General features: G+C 34.4%; 1 protein-coding gene across 2 annotated transcripts in view; it reads left to right on the forward strand.

Moving 5' to 3' along the window:
- Window positions 1–1,388: 1,388 nt before the first annotated feature.
- LOC134839281 (ankyrin repeat and EF-hand domain-containing protein 1-like) overlaps window positions 1,389–23,830 on the forward strand; it is a 34,758-nt gene continuing 12,316 nt past the window's right edge. Inside the window, exons 1-12 of one of the 2 annotated variants that reach the window (XM_063854779.1) lie at window positions 1,389–1,850; window positions 2,461–2,648; window positions 3,212–3,334; window positions 6,282–6,425; window positions 6,852–7,005; window positions 7,517–7,740; window positions 10,055–10,224; window positions 10,546–10,697; window positions 11,474–11,657; window positions 11,882–11,988; window positions 12,229–12,513; window positions 12,614–12,640. In XM_063854779.1, coding sequence (XP_063710849.1) covers window positions 1,697–1,850; window positions 2,461–2,648; window positions 3,212–3,334; window positions 6,282–6,425; window positions 6,852–7,005; window positions 7,517–7,740; window positions 10,055–10,224; window positions 10,546–10,697; window positions 11,474–11,657; window positions 11,882–11,988; window positions 12,229–12,513; window positions 12,614–12,640 — 1,912 coding nt within the window. In that variant the 5' untranslated portion in view covers window positions 1,389–1,696. The remainder of the gene's footprint in view (window positions 1,851–2,460; window positions 2,649–3,211; window positions 3,335–6,281; window positions 6,426–6,851; window positions 7,006–7,516; window positions 7,741–10,054; window positions 10,225–10,545; window positions 10,698–11,473; window positions 11,658–11,881; window positions 11,989–12,228; window positions 12,514–12,613; window positions 12,641–23,830) is intronic. The other variant, XM_063854780.1, reaches the window with a different exon arrangement.

Raw genomic sequence — 23,830 nt, forward strand, 5'->3', positions numbered from 1 at the left:
GAAATAACAAATGATAACATACAACTTATTTTCATCTGAGTACTTTCTCCAATCCTCATTCTGATGCTAACTCATCTCATGCTCTTATTCTCATTTTCAGAATACTTAGATTGTGTAACCATACTTTTAGCCTATTAATCCTTCGGATTAGATAACCAGTGTTTTCACCCTTGTCTATTTCAAATCTTCCGGAGTGCAGTTAACTCAATTCGTTTTTGCCATACAATTTCACTCATCAACTTATGCTTACAAACTTTCCTCGGACTATCGGTGTTGTCATTTTATTCCTTCTGGGAAAATATCCGTCGGATATCGGATAATTTTTATAAAACAATTTTGCATTACCTCTAGAGCTATTATTTGTTTGTATTTAGTTTAGTTATCCAGCTTCTTTACACTTTTGGTGTCGTAAATTCTTTTTTTATTTATTCCCCAAAAAGGGGAGAAAGGACACAGTTAGTTTGTAACTACTTATAGGTGCAAGTTAAATTTTTTCCTGCTTAGAGGAATGTTGTGATTCATACTTTATTTTGCACTTACTGCAAACATTACTTAATTTAATCAGTTAACAGGTCACTTACAGATGACCTTCACTTGCCATTCTCTCCGGCGGAGAGAATGTTCTCGTCACTTTTTAATGTTTTAACTTTAGACTAATTCACTTTTATTCTTTTATTCTTTTAATTGTATAAAGTAGAGTTAGCTACAACAAAGTAACATTTTATCAATCAAATGAGTGTTTCTCAATTGATTTTGAGCAAAAAAGCGTCCCATTCATAGTTTTTTTGTTTTCCCCTAAAACTAATAGTAAATGACTGCTGTGCAAAAAAAAATCAAAAACCCCGTAACTGAGAAAAATTTTAGGACTCACACCGAGAAAAGTTTTAGGTTTTTAAATACATATCGAAGTCACACGATGTTCATTTTGTACATAGGTTTGCCTAATAAATTCGTCCCAAATTCTAATCTACTTGATTAAATTAGGATATTATTGAATAATGGAAAGTCTCACGGTGAATGGAGTCTATATTGCAAACAACTTATTATAATTATCATAGAAACAAACGTAAAAATCGAACGGCTGTTGCTATATTTTTTTGGCAATTTTTTGAGGCTTTTCGTTAAATATCCCAAAAAAAAAGAGTCTACAAATCTGCTTACATAAAAATGATTTCTTTCTGTAATCATCGGCTCCCTTTTGGACACTCAAAGTTTCAGCGGGTTTAATTTTTTGTCGAATGGTCTTTTTCGGCTAGGTTATTAGTGTATTGGCTTGCTTGAAAGAAAAAACGATTTTAATATTCAGCACACGCTTCAAAGGAACTTTTATAAATGTGAAACGCACGGACTTGCAATTTAGTTTGATATTTCCTTCTTCCGATCTTCAATATTAAACACGTGGTTTTTTGCCTATTCAATAAAAAATTAATCACCTTACTTCCATATTGAACAAAAAGCAAAGCCAGCTCTGAAACTCAGTTTCAGCGTGCCACAGTTATGTATTCCAATAATAACAACATACTAACTGTTACAGATTAAATTGGATAGGCCTTTACCAACTATTTTATTGCCAATTACTTGAAAAGTCTTCTTGGTTCACTTTCCGGTTTGAAAACTCTCATTAGGTGCCTTAATTGAAACAAAATCGATTAACTAGAACTTTATTATAATTTCAGATCTATAACTTATTCTCCTAATGCAACTAGTTGTTAAGACGCGCTTGGAAGAGCTGCAACTTCGGAAGTTACTGGACTGTATTCGGAACAGGAACCAGGAAGTGTTGAACAAAATTATCCAGAATGGGCTTCCTCACTTAGTCAATTACGTCGAGAAGGGCCCAGAAGGCATCGGTTAGTTAAAAAAATTAATGAAGCCTATCCAGTTGCAACCTCCTCATCAAAACAAAAAAAAGATGCTCAAAAAATCAACCTCGTCAGCAAAGTGTCTTTTTAGAATTAAAAGAAAGCAGGGGTAAATTTAATGGTAGAGTGGTGTGGATGAGGGAATCGAATCCCTGAATGATTCGACACCCTCTCCAACCAAAGGGTCTCCATTATTTTGTGATATCCATTTTGGGCCGACTAACCCTAAAATTTTCAGACTGAGTTGAGTGATTTATCATATTAAAGCCCTTACAGTCGTGATTCGAATAAGGAACTTCAATGATTTTTTTCCCGTGTCGTGAAAAACCGGTTTGAAATTTTCCATTTCTAACGAAAAAAGCGAGCGAGCAGTCTCCTTTTATCACATGAAAAACGACAACAATTATATTTAAAAAAATTGAAAAAATGTTGTTGTATTTTTTAAGACTATGGTCGGAACATTCTGTGCCACTTGCACAGTAGCCGGCTATGCTTTTTCTTTTTGTAATTACTGAATGCTTCTTAGTGTAGTGTAAATCCTGACGTGTAAATCAAACGACAGTACGATAGCCCTGAATTTGACCTTGTCTCTTTTTAGGAGCAGTACACTTATGTGCTCTGGAGAATGACTGGGCCATGCTTCATGAACTGTTCAAGGCAGGAGCCAATCCGAACCTACAGGACGCAAAGGGGAGGACAATTTCCATGATTGCGGCAGAGTATGGACACGTGCAGGTCATGAAGCTGCTAGATAGTGACTCACTAAAGGTCAACATGAAATTGAAGGTCAGTAAACTTTATTGCATGTCAGGTTAAAATTAGAAAGCTTTTTGTTTAGCTCAGAAGATTTTCCACAAGGGAAAGTACAAACATATTAGCTGTTCAGCTCATCGCGGAGAAACGGTGTTGCCTCTGCCTAAAAATAATGCAAGTTTTTGCGTTATTTTTTCGGGCTGAGAAATGCTGGGAACATCCGAACCATTTCACCAGCGCTCATCAAATTTACCCCCAAAAATATAAAAATTTATCCTAGATACACTAAAACCATTATTGTTTTTTTTAAGAAAAAAACTGAAAACATGAAGCTCTCATAGATTTTTCAAGCTCAATTTGACTGAAAATTTTGATTGTATAGTATTTAAAATGAGTCAGTAAAGTTTTCCTATTCCTGGTTCAATTTTTTTTTGATAATTTCATAGTTTGAATTTAGATGTATCAGTTGAGCGAGGCAAAAATAAGAATTTTCACCAAAAAGTTGATCAAAATTATATTTATTGGCCCATGAGTTCTGAAATTTGATTTTTTGAGTAGCATTTTCATCGAATAGATTGCTTGTTTTTTCTTTTCAGGACGAATCTGGTCGTGGGGTGTTGTTCCGGAGTCTGGCGAAGACAAAGAGACACCTGATCTGTGCTGATATTGCGATCAGGCGAGGGGCAGACACCAACAACTCCGACTTCGAAGGAATATCGGTAGCCAAACTTTTGTTTTTGTGGCTCATTGGACAAATTTTTGCATCAGACTTTCTTAATTGGAAGGTTTCACCTTAATGATAGGCAAACCTAGCTTTACGAAAATTGCGTTTGCTTTTCTGGAATGAAAGATTTACTACAGTTTTTCATTCATTGAGGGCATGCATAAAAATGCTGCAAAAATTAAACCGTAGATAAAACAGAACAAAAGTCTTGACGGGGTTATCAGGAAGCATTTCAAATCACCAAGTGTTCACTCATAAGCAGGGGCGGACTAAGGGGGGGGGGGGGGGCGGGGGGCGGACGTCCTTCTCCTCAGGGATTCGACACCCTGACGACCCAAAGGGTCCCCCCTTTGGTACTTTTTACGAAATCAATTTTTAATTTTTCTAAAGGCGCCTTCGGCGCCAATATATACTAATTTTGTGGAGGGAGCGCGCGCTGAAAAAACGCGATTTTTTGTTCTAAATTTTCCAAAAAGTGCCCAAAAATGCCTTTTTTGGACTGTTTTTTCAAAATTTTGCCTGCGGCGCAGAAACTTTTACCAAAACAGGGACTAAACCATGCTTAGGGAGAGCTCAAAAAATCAATTCGAACGACCTAAAAAAAGGTCGACAAAATTTTCGAAAATTTTTAGAAAACCCGCCCCGCCCCCCTCGAGAAAGTCCTAGATCCGCCCCTGCTCATAAGAAATCTAGAGAAGAGAAAAGAGAAAAGCAAAATTAACCAAGTGAGATTTTTTAAAACAGTAGAGTATCAGAATCCAATTTGTATATGATGAATACAATTTGAAGATTATGGAACCATTAAATAACTCCTTGTCGTCAACTGCTGTTATCTCTTTGTTTATCAGTTTGTTGGCAACCAGAAAAAATGTAAAGTCGGAACCTATTTGTTTTTGATCTGGCAATGGTATTTTTTTTGTTTTAAAGAAAAATAAAACTTTAACTGATGCTCGGATCAAACGCCATTTAGAAGTCAAGCTGTTTTTTTTTGCATGACATTACGAAGCCAAATTGAGCACAAAAAGGGGTGCAGGTCTCTGGAATCCTGAGACAGATCTTTAAACATGTCAAAAAGTTGTCGAAACGATCAAAGAAAACAAAAGAAGAACAAAGAAAGCGTCCTTCTTGTGAGAGCTGCTTACAATTCAGAAAATATTTAATTTGGCCTCGTAATGGAATTTTTTCAAATATATTTTTCTAGCTCTGCTCAAAATTAGTACATTTTGATGCTAAATACCCATAAGAAAACAACTCAAAAGGCAACAAGACTGCTCGTATGAGGGCGAAGCCATGAATGTTTCGTCTGCCAGTAAGCTTGTCTCAATTCAGTTTGGACCGATTCTGTACAGCGGGATAATTTGCCACGAGTGAATATTTTGCGTTAAGCTTTTAGCATAAAATAATACAAGGTTTCTCGTATCAAGGCAAAGCCCTGAATGCTCCGACTGCACTTTAATTGGTCTCGGATATTTTTTAGCAAATTGTATATTGGCAAAGATATGAATGTTAGGCTGATAATAAAACAATTAAGTGGTGCTTTTTGAGTCGTGTATAGAGTTTATAAAACCAATTAGCTGTCTCAGTGCAATTTGAAGCGGTTTTGTGATGCGGGATGAAAAAAAAAATTAGTGCGGGATGATAAGACAAGAACAAGCCGTACTGATTGCAGGTTACTATTGTGGTGCGCACACTCAAATGGCCCTATCCAGATCAAGAGATTGATCCCGTGGGCAAAGTTTTGCAATTAAAGGGCAGAATTTCGTGAAAGTGTTTTGACTAAACAAAACACTCCGAGCATATAAATTCCGCACTTCCTTCGAAAGTAGAAACGATAAAAGAATAACTTAAAGAAGTATCAAATCGGAATTCTTTCGGTAATGAAGAGTGGTGTCGGTTATGTGTCCTCTCAAGTGAGCCTCCGTTTGCCGGTATGCTGACATTGATTAGGTTTCAGTTACTGCTTAAGTTTCATAGCTTTTTTGGGGGTTTCTTAAGACTTATTTTAGTACGATCAGTTTTTTGATCTACCACAATAGTTGCCCCCGAGAAGTTTTTGCGCGTAGGTTTTTTTGGTACAACAGAGAAAACGTGTAAGAGAATTATAGAATTTTTTTGACCGTGATTCAGATTTAAAAACAAAAAAGACTGCTAGTATATTCGGGCTAAGCCCTGAATGTTCCGACTGCTCCGTAACCCATATCGAATAGTTTTTGAGAAAAAAGTAGTGAAATACTTTAGATTTTGGACCTTAGCAAAGATCAAGTGCAAAATTCAAGTTTGGAAATTAAAATGGCCGATTAGCTTAGTTATCCTCAAATCAATTTGGAATAATTTTTCATGCGTAAACAGTTTGCGTTACGCTTTCAGCGTTTAAAATAAAATCTTCAAAGCGCGCATAACTTAGTCTAGAGCATGGCAAAATTGACAGTTATTAAATTCCCAGAACTTTGCAAAAATAAATTGGAGAAAAAATACCTTTCGTTTTTGATTTCAGAGACTCGATATCTTCAAGGGATAAAAAAACTGTTAGTTTAAAACTATTATTATGGTCGCCAACATTGACTGAGTAAAAAAGGCCAACTCAAGTATAAATACTCCGTTTTCTACGAAAGTCAGAATAAAAAGTTTCCCTTTGTGTCTATAAGAACTTGTCTGCATTTTGTTGAGAACTCTTCGAGAGAAGTGTTTGTTTAAGGGCCAACCATTTGATTTTTTTGTCCTAAATCATAGAGAAGGTTCATATTTATGATTTAAAACGACCATAATTTGAAACCACGTATGAGAATTTCTTAAATTAAAAGTATTGATTGCATTAATTACACTGGTGCAAACATTATCTGTACTAATTGCAGAGGAACCAGCTATCATTGTTAACTGTTGCAATTCTTTTGCATTTTCGCGGCCTTTTTGTATTTGTTGAGGATCCTTGGTGTTATCCGCAGGTGCTGCATGAGGCATGTATCCGGGCGAGTGAGGTGGAGGACATCTGCATCCGCCTGTTGGAGTTCGGGGCTGACCCCAATGCACAGACAGCTGTAAGGATGGACACTCCATTACAGGTTGCAGCACACGACGGATGCATCAAGGTAAAAAAATTACCTTATGAAAAAAAAGTCATTTTATAACCAAAAAATTTGTCACAAAATTGGGCGGTAGGCCAACACGCCGAAGTGCCAACAAAACAAAAACAGGATTACCATTCCAACAAGCCGAAAATTAATATTGTTATGCAACATAACAACAGATTGTCATTGTTGTTATGCAATTGTTACGTAATTTTGATGTAATTTACGTTATTCTGATATAATTTCGGCTTCAAGATAAAGCGGTTTGTTGATTGTCCGCCCGAAATTGATACTCTGACGATCAGCTAATTTGCACAAAAATGTTCATAATTATTTTTTTTCAAAAACCAAGAAAAGGGAGTAATAAAATTTCACTTCATATTCCTTATTACTGTTACTGTTTCATTTGGTCTTAATTGCAAAATCTTTTAAATACTATTTCTGCAGGTGTGTAAGGCGCTGATTGGCGCAGGTGCTAGAGTGGATGCGGTGAATAGGAAGAGATTGACAGCCGCTCACTTTGCAGCCAAGGCAGGACATATTGAAGTGTTGCAGGTACTCACAGCACACGGGGCTGCAATGGACCAACAGGACACGCTAGGTTGGCTGGAATTTTCCATAAATTAATAGTTTTACGTTTTTTGTAACAACATTTCTATTCGGTTTGTGTGAAGGTTAAATTTTGTATATAACCGGCATTCTTTTGTTATTATGGTCTTTTATTGACATTTATTGAAAATGGTACTGCAATTTTTTGCTGCAGAAAATGCGAGCTGCAGTGCAATCATCTAGCCAATATAACAGTGTTTTAAATTTCGAATGTAACTTTCTGCAACCAATTTTTTAATAGACCTAAATTTAAAATTATTTTTCATAGAAGTTCACGATAAAATCGAAACACCAAAAACAACGGAGAACAGAGGTAGTTCATTACAGTACAAAAGTGTGGTAGTATTTAAGATAACACTTTTTGTATGAGCAAATGAATTCTAGGTACAAGCCTTAAAGCATGCTTTTGATACGGAGATGTTTTTTATTGAATCAATAACTGAATTAATGACTTAACGGCAGAGGTTTCGAAGAGTTTGCATTTTTTTTACAAATCTTTTCAGGCAACACTCCTTTGCACTACGCTGCAATGAGCGGCCACCAACTGTGTGTGAAGTTGTTGGCTTTCAGAATGTGTCCTGGTTCAGTTAAGAACAAACAGGGTCTTCTGGCTAGCAAAATCGCCCTCATTATGAAGAAGGAACAGGAGACTAAGGCGGATAAAAAACAGTTTCAACTGTGCTCTAAGTGGGCAAAGAAAGCTGCCAAGTTAGAAGCTGCTCAAAAGGTAGGGTTACAGTTTTTGTTATCAGCTCATATTCGTAACTTAAATCCTAGAACGTAGTGCTGAAAATTGTAATTTCTTTTTTTGTCGAACAATCAAAAAAATTATAGAAGAGCATAGAAAGTTTGCAAGACAGAAATTGAGACATGGTTCAGCTCAACAAAAATGTTGTTTTGTAATTTATTTTCAAAAACTAAACAAGAGTTTTCCGTTTTAGCTTTTTGCACAATTCGTTTTCGCCTTCTCAAAATTTGTCAAAGAGTTATTTTTTTATCAAAAGCACCCAGATGAAGTATTTTGAATAAAGTGACGAGTCAAACTAAAAATCGTTATAAAAATGCGTGTATCAGGTTGTCGCACCGACTGTTCCGACTGCCCTTTCAAGTCTATGGAGTAGTGTTGTGTTCGGGTTTAGAAGCAACTGATTAAATTTTCAAAAAAATCGAAAATTTTTCAAAACAATTATTTTTGAAAACCATCATCTCACGCTATAAAAATAAAAAGATCGAAGTTGTAAATCTCACGTAAAGCAAAGTATTGAAACGACCAAGTAGCATGCGTCAATTCAATTTGTTACGGGTTGTTATCACGAAATGTATTGCGCGTTAAGTATCCCAAATCAGCCAAATTGGCAATCTTACAACCCACATAAACTTTAAAAAATGAACACAGGTGCAATACCTTTTAAAATTCGAGCTTATTGCAGAAACACTTTTTGAATGATATAGGAAATTTTTCAATAACAGCTAGTTGAAAAATCGGAATTGATCTGTCGAAAAACCACACCTAGGACAAGTATTCTGTCACTTTCTTCGAAGTTTGAAATTTAAATTTGTTTTGAAGTGAGAAAATCATACAAACCAAATTACTAATTCATAGTTCTTTTTAACAAAACACTCATTTGAGAGAGCGCAAAACTGTTATCAATTCGCATTTTTTAAGGCTGTTTGGAGCGAATATAGTCAATCGTTGTTTCTGTTTTACCTTGCACTCTGTATCGAAGCGAAAAATATTGTTTTTTGGTAGATAAAGAACTAAAGGTTTTCATTGTTTTTCAACTGAATAACCCATTTTGCTCAAAAAAATAAAACTTCTTGTATCAAGTCGACGCCCTGAACGTTTCTATTGTGTTTTTAGGCTCTATGGAGTAATGTTCCCAGTAAAAAACTGATTAATTTTACAGAAAAAACGGAAAAATTTCAGTTTTCAATTTTGAAAATTATCATAGCTCACGCTATTTAAAGTACAAAATGATATATTTTGCATACAGCAAAGTCTTGGAAAAACCAAACAATATGCCTTAATTCAATTTGGAGCGATTTCTGAGACTGTCTACTTTGCCGCTTTCGCGTTAATAGCGCGAAATATAACGGGTTTTAATTGTCTCAAATTGGCCAAATTGGCAATCTTCAAAACCCCATAGGTTTAGGAAACATCATAACAGGTGAAAAATCTTATTCAATTTGTGCTCCAAACAACAAACAGTTTCGATTTAGATATAGAAATTCCGTCACAAATTGCTTGTTTAAAAGTCAAAATTGCTCAGGACCAAAAACCAACCCGAGCTTAAATGTTTGTCACTTTCTTTGAAAGTTGGAACAATAAACGCAACAGTTGAAACAGTTGAAACAGCAGGTTAGTTACTTAACATTTTATTTTCCCAACCACATTTTTTGATTAAGTTTTCCAAAAATCCAAAAATTGATGGTTCAAGCTATTTAGTTCTTTGCTATCAAAGCTAGATATTATTGCGTTGAAGTTTGGGATGCTTACAGCAGCACTTTTTCTAACATACAGTTTTTGTAGTGTCTCTAGTAATAATTTTGTTTAAAATTGTTGGTTGGCCTCCTTTTCATAACATTTTGCACATAATTTTTTTAAAAACTCGTGAAATGTTTTTGTAGCTGTCTTATGTATTTAAGTGGTTGATTTTTTTCCAACAACATACCGCATTTATGAGACATTTCGAGAAAACTTCGAAGCACTAAAATGTTGTTTTGTGTATGCGTACACGAGGAATACAAAATGTACAATTTGCTGGAGAATTGTCATGGAAAACGTATTCGTCTTAGAAAAAAATATAGGCCAACAAAAGCTGTTTTTTCGTCAAAATTTTTCTCAGTCTGAAAAAAGTCACTTTCTACAAACCTCGATTTATCGCCTCAAACTATCGCCTAATTGAATTTAGTTAATTATGTTTGATTCTTTATCAGGCTGATGACAAGGTAATTCTGTTTCTGTTTTTCTCTATACTCAATTTTCTTATCCTGATAGTTTCTTCCGCGCACCGAAACTCTCCAACTGTACTTTATTCCAGATCAAGCCGGAGGAGTTGCGTCTTTATGACTGGGTTCAGGAGTACCAGTCTGACCTACTCGATCAATTCCATCAGGTGGACCCCGAATCCACAGGCCACGTGGACGAGCACGCCTTCTATGACGTCATGGAGATGCATGGACCCAAGTCGGCCACACCCGAAATGTACAGGTTGGTACCTGAAATCAAAAAAATTTATAACGAACAATTGATTTTATTTTCCGAATTTTCCTCAAGTAGTACACAAAAAAAACTATAGCAAAAAATGATTTAACAAAAAATGATTTAACAAAAAATGGTCGATTCCTTTTTTTTTATGCACAGGAGTGGCATAAAAACATCTCCGTCAATTTCTCAAACCCTTAATTGGGTTCAAATTTTCAACCGAGTCTTATGTTTTAAGAAATTGACGGAACTTTTGAAAGCTTTTTATGAGGATTTGGTTTTCCATGATTCTCCTCCAACTATCATAACTTTTCTGCATTTAATTAGGAAGATTTACAAACTGCACGATCGGGAGAATTCGGGAGTGATTAAGTACGAGGAGTTCATACTTGGGAAGAAGTATATCCACAAGACCTATCTCAGGTCAGCATTCCTCCCCAAAGGTCAAAAGGGAAAGAAGAAGAAGAAAGGGGGCAAAGGTGAGTCCGAATAATTACAAACAATTTTTAATTTAACTCATTACCTGGCATAAATTTACTGTCGCATTTTCGTTCCTAATAGAAAATGGAATTCAGATAAAGGCCCTACCAATTGATTTTAAAATGGACTGAATTATCATTGGGTTCCACGTCAATTTCCGCATTAGAATGCTCTAGCTAATTATTGACTGCAAGGCAATGACTGCCGACAAATGTTGTCTCTTGCTGCATTAAAAAGTACCTATTTTAAGCCAAAACTTTGCGCGCGGGTAAATCAGCTGGCCGGCTTTTTTTTTGAAAAAATAAGCATTTCAGGATCGCTTTCTTGTAAAACACCAAAGGTGCGTCGTGTTTAAAAAGTGCCTGCAGTGAAAAAAGTGAGATGAATTTTTTGGTGAAGATAGGAGCACAAGGGCGGATTTGGGTGGGGGGATGCGGACGCTCTTCTTCCCTCAGTGATTCGACCCCCTGCCGACCCAAAGGGCCCCCCCCCCCCTTGGTACATTTTAAGAAATCCATTTTCGGACGACCGGCCCTTCGACGTCAATATATACTAACTTTGAGGGGGAGCGCGCGCCGAAACTAAGCGATTTTTTGGTCAAAATTTTTTTTAAAATCCGCCCCCCTCGAGAAAATCTTAGATCCGCCCCTGGATAGGAGATCAATTTCCTGATTGAAATGCAACCCATTCAATCTCGATTGCAAGCCCCTTGATACCGGCCACTATTATTAGTTTTAAATAAAATTATATGCAAACAAGTTGTCGTTGATCTCAGGGAAAGGTGGGAAAAAGAAGAAGTTTAAGCTGGCAGTTCCAATCTGCACCCGAGACGAGGGACCCCGAATGCCAAATGGAGCGCCTCCGGCGAGCTATATCCAACAGCTGGTGCCACTCGTTGATTGGTCCAAATTCACTCGCGACAACCAACCCAAACATCCTATATTTGATGACTCCTATTGGTAAGACCTACTACTTTGAAGATTTTTTTAACATTTACAAGTAATTCAATAGTCTTAAAGTTTTTCTATTGCTTCTATTGATAGCTTATGTATTTTGTATAACTGAAATTGCTTATAAGCCATTCAATTTTACAATGATTCCTATAGGTTTTAATAATCAAGTTAAGATGTATAATAAAGTTATATTTTTCTCCAAAAGTAAAGACAATTTCAACGTATTCCAGGTACATGAAGGACAGTGGGACTTCTTATGTGAACTTGAACACGGCCACTAGGAGTGGGGACGTGGAGTCTCTCAAGAAGGCCATCATGCTGGGCCACACAAACGTCGGTCAGTAGTATTAGATCACAAATAAAATGATTTGTTCACAACGCTTTTTCTTTTCTTTTTGAAGTGAGAAAAATGTTTTTAAGTTTCAAAAATGTAAAAAGTTTTCCAGTCTGAAAAAGAAACTGATCCTTTTTCGACATTTGTGTCTGTTTCATCGGGATCTATAAATTTACAACAGATTGTATATTTAGAAACTAAAATCGAATTTTTCTATCACAATCTCTAATTTTTCAACTTCAGATCAGCGTGACAAATACTATAAGACTCCTTTGATGGCCGCCTGTCGCCAGGGTAATGTCCAGATGGTCCGTTTTCTACTCAGTCTGGGCGCAGATGTGAATGCCAAAGACAACTTCTTCTGGACACCACTTCACTTCGCTTGCAACTCCGGCCAGTTGCCGATTGTCCAGCTGTTACTGGACGAAGGTGCTAACATCAATGCACTCACAATGCATAAAGCTACGCCATTGATGAGAGCGGTGGAAACTTCTAGAATAGAAGTGGTCGATTTCTTACTCGAAAAAGGTATGTGAGCATTGATCTTACAAAAAAAAATCAAATTACAATCAATTTTTAGTCGTTAAGGCTTTCAGTGGCGTTTCTAAAAAACTCACACTTTTTGCAGTGATAGCAGATGTTAAATCAGCGCAAGGTAAGATTCTATAATCAAACGAAGAACTTATCAATGTCATTTAGTATATACTAGGATTTAGCAAGACTGCTATAGCTTTAGAGTTAGTTTTTTTTCTACTAAAATTTATACTTGAAGTTGTAGAATCTCATTTTCTGCCCATAGATAACCGAGGAAAATCATTGTTGTGGAACCTGATCTAAACTATATTTTATGATTGGATAAATTAGATATTTTACCAATGTAAAGTATTTAATATTAACCAATCATGATCCATCTAACTAACAACCCACTTATTTGTAAGTGCTGAAGTTACTTGTAATTTCAGCACCAGAGAGATTTGAATTTAACTTAGAAATTAGTTGGACTCTCCCGAGCACTTCAGCAGCCGCAATAAACCAGTATACCCTAGATCTATTGAGCCTAGCAGAGACTAGTTAAACAACCTGAGACTAGATAGTATAAGAGTAAGATTAGGATCGGTATTAGACTAAGAAGTTGCACGAATCTATCCGGCCGAAAATAAGATAGCGTGACGAGCAGACGGTGTACCCTATCCGAAATTACTCTATGAGTTATACACACCAGTCCTAACTCATCTGGTGCGACCATAAGTCTCGAACAAGACCTTAATAGCTTAGAATTAACCAAAATAGATTAGAAATTAGACAAAAACATTTAAAAAATGTTATACGACAATAATTTAATCGAAATGTCTCTACGACTCAATAGATCAGAGCCAATATTCCGAACCATAACAGAACTACCCGGAATTGGAAGAAGACCTCGAACCAGAGACGACATACGACAAAGTAGAAACTTGCCATATAGCTATATGATAGTTAGGCAAAAACCAGAACAAACTTTTATATTTAGAATACTACTAGCAATGAATTTAGATTTTCATTTGCAAACATAAAACCTTGAAGTTAATCTTCAAAATCATTTCAGGCGCTAAACAAAATTATTAATATACAATAACGATTGATAAAAAGATCTAAGATCGTTTTCCTAAAACTCTGCAGTAATATACAAAACATGTTTGAAAAATATTTATTGAAAAATAAAAAATAAAAATTAGTAGCATGACAATAAATGGTTAGTAATCATAAATCATCCTGTTGTTCCAGCTTCATCACCTAAAACATAACAGCAATCATAAACCCACTAATATCATCAAAACACTAAATCTTTCCTTTACACACATTTAAAATTTTATTAAAACTTAAAATCACCTAATTTTAAAACCAGATCATCAAGGCTTATCCTTGGATCTTAAATCATTTTCTACTTAATTAAATTTCAAATTTGATCATCAAGGCTTATCCTTGGATCAAACAGAACAACTTTGTTCTCCCCCACCCACTTAATTAGTGTCTAACGACCTCAAACGTCGATTCACTACCCAACCCTTTCTAAAGACCTAAGACTAATAGAAATTTTTAAACAAAACTAATCATTCAAATTAGGATAAACAGTGAAGAACTTCGGTTATTCATCCTTCACTTGACCCCCCCTCTTAACAGACCCAGGATAAATCTTAGACTTAGTAAGTTTAAAATAGTATCTAACGAACTACTCGCGTTCTAATTATACCTGAACCTTGTGGATCGATTTACTATTCTCCAACCCTTGAACACAATCACTACCCCTAAGTAAGATTAAGTAAGTTAACACCTTAACTTATACTAGCCACGAGAAAGTAAAAAATCATTCTTCGGAATCGATATACTTTTCTCTCCAACCCTGAACAAATAGACCCAGGTTAAGCTAACCAAAAAATCGTAAGAACTAACAGTTTAGGAAAATAGAAACCATTTAACAACCTTTTGCATCCGTCATCCTAAACCTTATGTCATTTAAAAACCTAGGAAATAAACAAACAATCGTTTTACACAATTGTGAAATAGATAACAAAAATACGACCTTGTAATCACACCTCATACACAAACAGTTGGATACATTCGAACAAAACGACAAACACTAAAAAGAAAAATAATAACGAAACAAAGACAAATAACACGAAAAAGATTTTCAAAAAATCGAAACGCATTTTCAGAATCAGAAACCAACAGTTTAGACGAACTTTACAAACTAAAAGAATCAATAGATAAAAATTGCCCACTTCACGATCAATTATATTTTTCTGACTCAGAAACAACTTCAAATTCATCAAAAAGAGGAAAAAGAAGAATAAAAAAGCAGTATAAACACAAACCAGTACATTTATACAATTGGAATCAACCAATTCGACACATTAATAATTACATATTAACAGTCATCGAACGAAAAAATGAGCTCAACGCACACCCCAGGTGAAGAAAGTCCAGATGATGATGAAATCTTTCCTTTTATAGTAGATGCAACCACTGATAGAGGACAGCATATATTTTGCAAAAATTTACTATTAAATTTATTTGAACCCGGAATCAGTCCATGTAAAACAGAGTTCCCAGATGTAAAAATCAAAAGACAAATCATAGACCACTACTTAAAAGATATATGCAACATAACACAACAGTATGGAATCTACTCCATAGAATTCACCTCACCAAACCATAATAATAGACAATATACAATTCAAACAGACGATCTTGATTTAGAATTTTCAAAAGTTTTTTCAGAATATATAAAAAGCATCCAATATCATAACTCACAAAGAGCAAACTCCATATTCACCAATGAAGTTTTCGCAATAATATATAGTTATATTTCGATATTAGAAAACGAAATCCCAATAACAAATGTCTCACCGACAGAAACATCTAAACATTTAAGAGTACGACATGAAATCACACTACTCTCTAGTTATTTAAACATCATTAAAGAAAATTTCACGAAAGACGACGTTTCACAACATACAAAACACGATCTACAAAAAATTTTGGCATGGTTCATAATAGATTATTTCACACACAATATTGATTTAATTGCACAAGCAAGAAAAAATTTTAGACCCCAAAACTCGAACGATGATACCGCTATCACAGAACAATCAGATTATGTTTGGGACCCCGAATGGTCTCATCCCGCATTTATAAGCTTCCCACAATCAATCTCAAGTCAAGCAATAAGTACGATATCTTACATAAGAGATTATGTAAAAGTAATACCATTAACCATTGATGCAACACCATTAAACTATAATACATTTTTGACCGATACACAGAATAATAGTTTAAACTCTACAGTTATACACAATGAAAACCTCAATGGAACTAGGAATCTTACTGAACAAGATATCCAGACACCATCACACTTCATAAATGAAGAAATTGTACACACAACAACTACACAACAAAGTATTTCACCAATACGCCCAAATTTAACAACACCAAGAAATACAAATCCTTCACAAACACAAGTAACCTTACAATCAACCGTTAAACCTTCGGTTGCTCCTAAATATTCACATATGGATTACCAAACATACAGACCCATGACAATACCATCAAAAACACGCAAAACATTCACTAGAAACAACTTTGCAGACCATAATTATAATTATACACATCCATCAAAAACATATAACCAACCACAAAGAAATTTTAACCAATATACAAGATCTCGAAATTGGGATAACCCAATGACCCAACCTAATTCAATAAATTTCCAAACAAATCCTCCACAGGATCACAGTGAAAATTACCCATTTTTTCAACAAAATAAAAATAAAAAACAGACATCTTATCAAATGGATTATTTATCCTCAGATGATGATTTCTTACAACCAGATATATTTGCACCAAATACTCAAGAATATCGTAGACAAGGAATACAGAGAACACGTACAAATCATAGAAATTTTTCTCCACAACCAATAGATGCACAACATCAACAACCAATTCAACAACAAAATCTAATTAATACACAATCTTTTCAACCAATTCAACAACAAAATCCAATGACTGCACACTCGTATCAAGCATCACAAATGCAAAATGAAATACCACTCCCATATTATCTCCAACAACATGAAATAACAAGAAACCAACTTTCAAATTTTTCTCAAATGCCAAATGCAGCAGAATCATTACAAATGACAATGAATCCATACCTTATGGGTGGATCATCAATAACATCAAACAAACCTTTAATGGTTTTCACAGGAACAGACCCTGAATACTCTGTAGAAGATTATTTAAATGCAGTAACAGCAAACCTGATTTTAAATATTGGACCTGAACCAATTAATACGCCACTACATCAAAATTGGATACATCGACGCACAGCGTTAATACAAACAACCTTAGATGGCGCAGCCCAAAAATGGTTTTCAGTACTACCTCTAGAAATAAAATCAAACTGGAAAAGGTTTACACAGGAATTTTCAAACATGTTTGACTCCGAAAGAAACAAACAACAACAAAGAGTTTTATGTAATGAAATTCGCAGATTACCAAACGAAACCATCAAGCAAATAGCAGTACGAATCGAAACACTAGTTCGAAAAGCATATTCATTAAATACACACGACTATAAAAACACAAAGATGACAGAAATCTTAATGATGACCTTAACACCACAATTAAGGAAAATAGCAATAAAAAAGAGAGCATCCCATCCTTCTTCAATTCGAGAACCCGATTTAGATTTTCGAAAACTAGTAGACAAATTAGAACAAGCAGAAATCACGATGAAACTAGAAGAAACGGAAAATCTGAAATTACAATACGTTAACAGAATTGAAACGACTCCCACTAATATTAATAATATACAGGAATCAGAGACAGACCTCGTTGAAAAAATCACTGAAATACTCAATATTTACGAAAAGAACCCAAACTTTAAAGGCAAACCATCTTTCAAAAAATGGTGTAATTATTGCCGACGATACGGACATAGTATTTCCGAATGTAGACAAAAACAGCAAGACAATCAAAATAAACCTCAAAAATATAAAGAACCAAATAAATCATTCTATCAATACATGAAAAAAGATCAAAATCTACCGAACAAAACAGTCTACAGCAACAACAGTTCAGGAAAACCACTCCCGAACAATACAAATTATACAAGAAATCAATCACCATATAACTCAAGTTATAGAGGAAGATCACCAGAACGAAGAAACACGCATAATTCATCACAAAATCACTACAATAGACCAAATAGTCGAAATAACTACTCCAGATCACATTCAAATACACAACGATTTGTTTCTAGATCTAATTCCCAATCAAGAAATAACTACTATCCAAACAACCAATACACGAAAAAGCTTATCGCGTAAATAATATACTCCAATTACTAGATATTTGCCAATCTACAATTCTTAATGAAGAATTATCTATAAATAATATAATAAGTAACGAAAACAGAAATACGGATTATTTCACAAAAACTCCATATTTCAAACCTACATTCAACATAAGTACCTACACAGAGGACCAACAGAAATTTTTAACAATGTTTAATTTCCAACATTCACAAATAACACAAGACGAATTCGAAAAGTTAGCCAAACAGCTAATTAAATATTCATCAGTCTATGCAACATCAAAATTCGATGTTGGAAAAATCAGTTCATCACTACATCTCCCGTTAAAACCAGACGCAGTTTTCAAAAAACAGAGAGCAAGTAAAGTACCAATTCACTTACATGATAAAGTGAACAGATTAATCGATATTTTAGAACAATACAACATTATATCACCAGTTAATAAAGAAGAACAACCAAAAGGGAACACATTTATCAACCCCGTTATCATTCTAGCTAAAGGAGAATCATTAAAAATCGTTCTCGATGCTAGATACCTCAATTCACTTATAGATGAATCAAAATGTAATTGGCCCATTGAACCAATACAAGTTATTTTAACAAAAATAAACGGCAAATACTTTACAACCGCCGATATGAATAGTGCATACAATCAAATGCCACTAGATGAACAATCACGACGTTTAACACAATTTGTTATCGGAAACCAACAATATGAATTCAACCGCTTATTCTATGGAATATCCATAGGACCAGCAGCATTTTCAGCTTTTATGAGCAAAATTTTTAGACCACTAATACTCAAGAAAAACGCAATCACCTATTTAGACGATGTTTTTATGCAATCACAAACAAAAGACGAGATGTTCAATGTTTTAGAAAAATATCACCAAATACTTCAGAACGAAAATCTGAAGGCCGCCCCCGATAAATCACACTTCTTTTTGACAAGAGTTAAATTCTTAGGACATAATATAGAAAAAAAAACAATCACTCCATTGAAATCACGCATTGACGCTATTCAAAAACTTCAACCACCAACAAATAAAAAGAAAATCCAAGAATTTCTTGGAATGTTAAACTTTTTAAGTAAATATGTTTATAAAATGCAATTATATCTACGACCATTTTATAACATCCTTAGACAACAAAATAATTTTGAATGGAACACAGAACATCAAACACGATTTGAAGAAATAAAGAAACTTTTAACTGAACAAATTTCAAACACAATTCCAGATTCAAATCAACCATTTTATGCAATGTGCGATGCTTCGAACTTTGGCATCGGTGCAGCACTATTACAATCACATAATGGTACAAATAAAATGAACCTCATATCAGCAAATTCTCGATTATTCACTCAAGCAGAGCTACGACTCTCAACTCTAATGAGAGAATGTACAGCCATAATATATACACTGACAGAATATGAATTTCTGATACTTGGATCAAAACATCCAACAGTTCTATTCACAGACCATAAACCAATCATCTTTTTACACAAAAATCTAACCCAAACCACCGAGTTTACAGATTTCAACTAATTCTAATGAAATTTCCAAACTTACATATAGTTTGGACTGCAGGAAAAAATCTTGCATTACCAGACACCTTAAGTCGAAATACACCACCTGAATTACTTACACGAAAAACAACAGTTGAAATACCCAAAAACATAAAATTCTACCTTGCAGAAAACGAAACATCACCCCGATTGGAATGCAAATATGCAGTAAAAACTGATATTGAACAATCACAAATAAATAGTTTACAACATTTCCCACTTTATTTAGATTGTCAAAATAATCATTATGAAGTTGATCTACTTGGAACATCAACTTTCAAACCAATCCCATATTCTCAATGGATAAAAAATAACACCCAACAAAAACGAACAAAACAACACCCACCTAAGAAAGACCATTTTCCACTAATTGAAAAAGAAAATTTAACTGATAAAATAAATTTATCAGGACCACAAACAAATGATTCAAAATACACAATAAATCAAGTTTTTGACCTCCACGACCCACTTGATACAATACCCTTATCTAAATTCGAAATTGAAAACATTTTTCTCCCTCCAACAGAAACGATTACAATTTCAACACTGAAACAATATCAAAATCTTGACCCGATAATTAGACAACTAAAATCATGGCACAAATATAAAACTAAACCTGTCAAGGCAGATTCAACCATTCTAGGAAACAAAACACTCCTCCGATACTTTCGCAAATTTAACAACACAACAATTAACGAAAATACAGACCTTTTAGAGTATAACCTGAATGAATCTACAGTTCCCTGTCTCCCTTTAAGTATGATTCTTATAGCTTTTAATATTTCACATACACAAAATATTAAAGGACACTCTGGATCAGAAAAAACATATTCAAATTTTATACAAAATTTTTACTTCCCAAATGCACCAATTTGGATAAAAGTACTATGCAATGACTGTATAGTATGTCAACTAAATAAACCTTACCCAAATCAAAAACAAATAGCACAAAAACAAGATTTTAAAGGACAAAGCTTGTACTTTAACCATCGTATCTCATTTGATACCAAAGGACCAATTTCACCCTCATCCGAAGGAAACTCCTACATTATGGTAATTGTTGACGCATTTACACATTATGTAGCACTTAACCCAGTACCACATTGTAACGCTTATTACGCTTACACAACACTCTATGAACACTGGATAGCAAAATTCGGACTACCAGAAATTTTAGTTACAGACAACGGTACAGAATTCATAAATAATGAAATTATCACACTATGTCATTTATATAACATTAAACACAAACCACGTACATCTCATGCACCTTGGACAAACGGCTTAGTCGAAGGTATGAACCGTTCATTACAAGAATATCTTAGATGTATCATCAACGGAAATGATACAAAATATACCGAATGGTCAGCAGATGTAAAATTATTTCCCTTAGCGTATAATTCACAAATTACGACAACTTTAGGAATGTCACCATACGAAATGGTTTTTAACCAAAAGCCACGCAAACCAATAATGTTTACAGCAAATTCTCATAAAAACGCACAAGGTTATTGTCAACCAAATAAAGACTCAATTTGTTATAACCTACCTTTACATACACACGATGAAGATCATTTTCATCACCCACAAATTCTTAAACTAGCCTCCGGTACACACACCGAATGGATTCTAAATAGAGATAAAAAACACAATGAAATTTATCAAAAAATAACAAAAAAGTTATTACAAAGACAAAACATTAATGAACAAATCAATTCACGTTTTACACCAGCCTCCGAATTAAAAATTGGAACATTTGTTTTAATACCTAATTTTAATACTCAAAAAGGAATTTCTAAAAAATTACAACCCCTTCGAAAAGGACCATACCAAATAATTGCAAAACCCACTGATGTCACATATAAAATTACCGACTCAAACAAAAAAGAAATCGTTCAACATCGAAACAACCTATTACCTTATTACCCAAAAGAATACGCACTCCGCGATTTAACTCAATTATATTCTTTCACAGGATTAAAAATCATTCAAAATGAACCACATCTGAAAAACACAGAACAAAATGATAACCCCACCGAAAATCAAAACACAAAACCAACCGCCACCAAAAACAATACACAAAACCATAAAGAATCCCCAAAACAAAGAAAAAATAGAAAAATGACCGAACAAATAATACCCCAAGAACAAATCGACAAATCAGAAAATAGAAAAACAACAAGACTCCGAAATCAACCACGTAAAAACTATAAAATATTCATCCCCCAATCTAAAATTTTAAAGAAAGTGGAATTTCAAAAGTAATTTTAACATTATACTTCACAACCTTGAAACCTCCGAAACATATTTCATTTACATTTTTCAAAATAACATGCTGACAAGTACGCAATAATTCTAGTTCAAAATAGACCAATAGGATTCATCCAATCCGTCACTTTCTCTAACTCAAACTAAGACCAATTAGACGAATCATATAGAACTCCAGGCACATCTATAACTATAACTTTACGACCTCCAGGTCAAAAATAAGCAAACCACTCCAACTTGACAACTAAAATAAATATCACCATAATACCGTACCCCTCCCTTATCTAATAACCCAAAGATCAACAATATTTCCCCAACTCAGACCACGAATACCCCCAAAACAAATTTGTTAACTTAGCCTAAAGTAACAAAATGAACATTTTAATTAGCCTAAAGTATAAAAATCTCACCATACCCCGGATCATTTGACAAACAAAAATAAAGAAAAAGACGACCTCCCAATCACCATGAAAATTGCCCCCAACAATTTTTTACAAAACTCAACCCACTTGTCAAAAAACTAATAAATAATCCGACCACACTAGAAAATCGCCTCGAACAGCAAAAAATATTCGACCAAGAGATCATTTCTTAAATGCTCTTCTCTCAATCAGTTACTCAAATACTCATAAATCTTAAACATTTTTTTACAATACTTGAAACCTTTATAATATTTCTTTTTGATATACTTGAATCTTTTCTAATAATCCTAATCATTTTTTGTAACATTTTTTTAATTTTCTACACTATTCTCGAACTATTCCTCCAACTTTCCAAAACCCTTGATTATATCCACAGGTACGATTCATATAACTTGTCTAAATGATACGAAAAATTTTCAGTAGAACTGATATTTTTTTATTGTTTGTAATTTTCATAGCATTTTTATCATCCCTCATTTTGACAATATGCAAATGTATAAAGAAAGCAATCATCACATTTGCCCTAGCAACAATTTTTCTAATTATTTTTTTGGAAGAATATTATAATAAACATAAACCTTTCCACTAAAGTAACAATTCAAAAATCCATCAAAAATTGCTACCCAACAGTCACAGAATCAGTCTTCACCGACATCATCCCAAGATAACCCAACACCACCTTCAACTACTCAAAATCCTCAAACATCTACACGAATTTCTTTTCAAGACAATCCATACACTTTTGAAGAACGACATGCTCGTTTATCAGAACCACTAGAACCAGTTCAACGACAAGCACCTCTAAGCGAACCAACATATAACCTATACCCAACACTACCACAAGAACTAAGTAGAATAAGAAATCCTAGTCAAAACCAAAATACAGTCGAAATAAATAGACAAATTATACATCCTCGACGAAACAGAAATTTTCAAACTCCCAGAGTTCATTTTGATATACCTCAATCCCCATCACAAAACACTCCAGAAAACCCCATTGGTATATTACCAGAAACCCCTACGCTTCTTTCACAACGTAGCACCTCAAGCCTACCATCAGATTACTTAGGTTCAACACCAACATCTGAACAAATACGTGAAAATCCCTTTAACCCCCCAAACCAGGCATCACGACTACCATATTGGACAACACATTCATTTACACAAGGTGAATTAAATTTAGTCAATAATCCAATAGATATTTCTACGAATACAACAACATCCTCATCACTACCAGAAACATTATCACTACCATCAACACCATCAATAAGCCAGATTTCACCACCACCTTTTAACTTAAATTTTCCAAATAATCTCGACGCCAGATATCGAGAACAATCATCAATAAATATTCCTTTAAGACTAGATTGGAATACATTTACAGCACCTCCACCATTATTTGGACAACATCAAGAAAGTAACCGCCTTCATAACTGGGCACTTAATAGATTACAATATTGCCAAGATATTCACAACGATATCCGTGATCACAATATTCAAATACTCCAACAAAACAGTTTACAATTAAAGTTTGAAATCACAGTTAAGTTAAATAATATTACCCAACATCCCTACCCATTAAATCCACCTAAAATAACAGCTCAATCACTACCACCACCGTTTATAACTACTGAAGTAATATACAAATACGACAGATATACCAAAAACACAATTGGCTACATTACATTTTATAATCCATACTCAGGATTATCATACACATGTATATTCTAAAA

Source organism: Symsagittifera roscoffensis, chromosome 2 (genome assembly GCF_963678635.1).
Source record: "Symsagittifera roscoffensis chromosome 2, txSymRosc1.1, whole genome shotgun sequence".
NCBI lineage: Eukaryota > Metazoa > Xenacoelomorpha > Acoela > Convolutidae > Symsagittifera > Symsagittifera roscoffensis.